This window comes from Cebus imitator, unplaced genomic scaffold (genome assembly GCF_001604975.1).
Source record: "Cebus imitator isolate Cc_AM_T3 unplaced genomic scaffold, Cebus_imitator-1.0 Scaffold251, whole genome shotgun sequence".
Taxonomy (NCBI): domain Eukaryota; kingdom Metazoa; phylum Chordata; class Mammalia; order Primates; family Cebidae; genus Cebus; species Cebus imitator.
Window position 1 is genome coordinate 2,559,950 of NW_016107566.1, and position 3,843 is coordinate 2,563,792.

The 3,843-nt window shown below is 42.0% G+C and overlaps 1 protein-coding gene across 1 annotated transcript; it reads left to right on the forward strand.

Annotated features, from left to right (window-relative positions):
- The first annotated feature begins 379 nt into the window (after positions 1 to 379).
- On the forward strand, positions 380 to 1,664 carry LOC108282790 (26S proteasome non-ATPase regulatory subunit 4-like). The gene is given in 3 exon segments (XM_017498795.2): positions 380 to 511; positions 514 to 803; positions 805 to 1,664. Coding segments are annotated over 3 exon segments (1,134 nt in total). The 5' UTR covers positions 380 to 406; the 3' UTR covers positions 1,544 to 1,664.
- Positions 1,665 to 3,843: the final 2,179 nt, after the last annotated feature.

Genomic DNA, 3,843 nt, shown 5'->3' on the forward strand with positions numbered 1-3,843 from the left:
CGGCTCACTGCAACCTCCGCCTCCTGGGTTCAAGCAATTCTCCTGCCTCAGTCTCACGAGTAGCTGGGACTACAGGCACGCGCCACCATGCCCACCTAATTTTTTTGTATTTTTATTAGAGATGGGGTTTCACCATGTTGGCCAGGATATCTCTTGACCTCGTGATTCGCCCACCTCGGCCTCCCAAAGTGCTGGGATTACAGGTGTGAGCCACTGTGCCCGGCCTCATTTCTTAAAAATATAGTATCCTCAAATAATTTTTGCAAACTTTAGTTACTACAGGCAGCAAAAACCACTGTCTGAAATTAAATCTGTGCTTAAAGATAAAGACCCCTTATTAAAGCCAAGGATGTTCTTAAGATTGGAATTGACGGGTGAACAGGTCGGGAGGGAGGAAAGTGGCAAGATGGTGTTAGAAAGCACTATGGTGTGTGTGGACAACAGTGAGTATATGCAGAATGGGGACTTCTTACCCACCCGGCTGCAGGCCCAGCAGGATGCTGTCAACATACGGTAGTTTGTCATTCAAAGACCCGCAGCAACCCGGAGAACAACGTGGGCCTTATCACACTGGCTGACGACTGTGAAGTGCTGACCACACTAACCCCAGACACTGGCCATATCCTGTCCAAGCTACACACTGTCCAGCCCAAGGGCAAGATCACCTTCTGCACTGGCATCCGCGTGGCCCATCTGGCTCTGAGGCACCATCAGGGCAAGAATCACAAGATGTGCATCATTGCCTTTGTGGGAAGCCGGGTGGAGGACAATGAGAAGGATCTGGTGAAACTGGCTAAACGCATCGAAGGAGAAAGTAAATGTTGACATTATCAATTTTGGGGAAGAGGAGGTGAACACAGAAAAGCTGACAGCCTTTGTAAACACGTTGAATGGCAAAGATGGAACCAGTTCTCATCTGGTGACAGTACCTCCTGGGCCCAGCTTGGCTGATGCTCTCATCAGTTCTCTGATTTTGGCTAGTGAAGGTGGTGCCATGCTGGGTCTCGGTGCCAGTGACTTTGAATTTGGTGTAGATCCCAGTGCGGATCCTGAGCTGGCCTTGGCCCTTCGTGTGTCTATGGAAGATCAGCGGCAGCGGCAGGAGGAGGAGGCCCGGCGGGCAGCTGCAGCTTCTGCTGCTGAGACCGGGATTGCTACGACTGGGACTGAAGACTCAGGCGATGCCCTGCTGAAGATGACCATTAGCCAGCAAGAGTTTGGCCGCACTGGGTTTCCTGACCTAAGCAGTATGACTGAGGAAGAGCAGATTGCTTATGCCATGCAGATGTCCCTGCTGGGAGCAGAGTTTGGCCAGGCGCAATCAGCAGACATTGATGCCAGCTCAGCCATGGACACATCTGAGCCAGCCATGGAGGAGGATGATTACAATGTGATGCAGGACCCCGAGTTCCTTCAGAGTGTTCTAGAGAACCTCCCAGGCGTGGATCCCAACAATGAAGCCATTCGAAATGCTACGGGCTCCCTGGCCTCCCAGGCCACCAAGGACGGCAAGAAGGACAAGAAGGAGGAAGACAAGAAGTGAGACTGAAGGGAAAGGGCAGCTGAGCCTGCTCAGGGGACTGCATGGGAGGCGCGGAATACAAGGTTAGCTGAGTATTACTTGTAACCATTACTGCCTAAATAAAGCTTCGCAAGTTTTTTTCCTTTAAAAAAAAAAAAAAAAAGATTGGAATGGACATAATTAGTCTTATTTCATTAAAGCAAGATTCAATTCATTGTTCATTTGAATGCTCATTGTATGCCAGGCATTGACCAGTTGCAATTTTATGGTCCAGAGTTAATATTATTATTCATATAGTAGCTATAATACAGTATATACAGTGCTGTGGGAATACAGAAGAAGAAGCAATTTAATCTGCCAGAAGGGTAAGAGAATTCTTAACCTGCAGGAGGCAATGTTAGCATTAAGCCAAGAAATAGTGTAAGGTGATCTTATCACATTGATGTGTTCAACTGTTCATGGGAAGAGGAAACTAGAAGGATGGTTTTATTTGTGAAATGTTCTACAACACTAGAACCGTTGAACTTCGTGGGAGAAAAGGAGTCTTTGTTTTGTTGTGCTCAGTTTGATTAGTTGCTAACAAGGTAGAAAGAAAAGCACACCTTCCTGATCACAGTTATAAAAGAAACCCTGAGCCATTAATGTGTCTCCTAACTTAAGGCAGTTCATGAATTTCTCTGGGCTTCATCAGTTGAGATTCATCCTTATGCTCCTGCAAGTCCCTTATATTTCTGTATTTCTATTCTAACTTCTGAAATGATAACTTAGTAGTGTCTGATGAAGTTTTTTTCTTGCTTATTTTATTATTTGTCATAGATGAAGGCAGAATAGGACTAACTGGGACTAAGATGAATTAATGTAAGTGTCAGATACTAGGCCGGTGTTAGGGATGAAATGATGAATGAGGCATGGACCTTTTTCTCAAAGTTTATGGCCTAGTAGACATAATTGTATTAGGACTCTCTGTAGTTGACATTTGCATAAAGCTGACTGAAGGCACAGAAAGTGAAACGGTTGATTTTAACTGATAAGGCCAAATTTATACAAACCACGTACCAAGACTTGGGTGATATTTTCCAGGAAACAGATTTCAGGCAGGACATTCCATGCATTGGAAATAGCATGAGCAAATTCATGAAAATTGCCTACAACATGCCTGGCACATAGCTGTGAGGTACCCTACTAGTTGTTGACTTGAAAACATGGAACTGCACAGGGTATTCAGGCAAGTGCAAGTGCTTCAGGGGCCAGAGCAGAGCAAGAGTGGTGAGCAAAGATGTCAAAAAGGAAAGCAATGGTCAGGTACAAGTATTGTGTAGACCAAGAAGTTTAGACTTTTGAACAGGCAATTGAGATTTGGGGTTCAGAAAGATAAATCCCAAAAGTACAGAGGACAAAGGGACTCATTTAAAGGACTAGCTAAGGTGCTCAATCTCTTTAAAAAAAGGGTCTGTATTTGTGAGAGTAGAGAGCAAACATGTTAAAGAGTCAACTGACTTTAGCAAAATCCTTTTATTTGACTCAAGCGTAACTCTTGACAGAGTGTTAAGGATGAATCATTCACTTTTCTTTCCTGCCAGAAAGTGGGTTCTTGCATAATAGATTAACTTGATGTCTATGTGTATATTGGATACTCATGATTTTTGCTCTGTTAGATATGTTTCTTTTTAAGGACAAGCAAGTATGTATGGATTTATTGTTTTTTTTTCAGTATATATATGTTTCTTGTTTTTCCATTTTTTACTTCATACTACAATGTCAAATATCAAAAATGTTTTCCAGCAATATCAAGTTATGGCAATGACAAAAGTCCTTCATTGTAGATGAGAAGCCTATAAGAAATGGTTGCCAATATTTGTTTTGTATGATCTATTTAGTGTTTTAAACTACCTAGATCTGTCAGCTAAGCTAATTTTATATTTGGTATACATGCATGTCAAATAAAGTCAATTTTACATACTGTCCTCTCTTGTCTTTGAATTTTAAATACATAAATGTAGAATACAAACTTTGTTTTTCAGCACGGTAGCCTGAAGAGTTTTGCCTCTCCAAGTTTCCTTTATAGATTACCAAACATAGTTGTATGCATTTGAAGTTAAAACTTTATGTGGCTCTGTCTTCAGACTGATACGATCTATGTTGTCTATATCTTGAAGCCTACCTTGATTATGTAGGAATAGGTTCTGTGTAATGTTAAATAACATATCCCTTCTCCATTCCACAAAATTAAGTAACAATGACAACAAATAATTAGTCATAGTATAAACTCTATACAGTTAACCCTTGGACAAAACAAGTTTCTCTTTTTTTTTTTTTTTTTT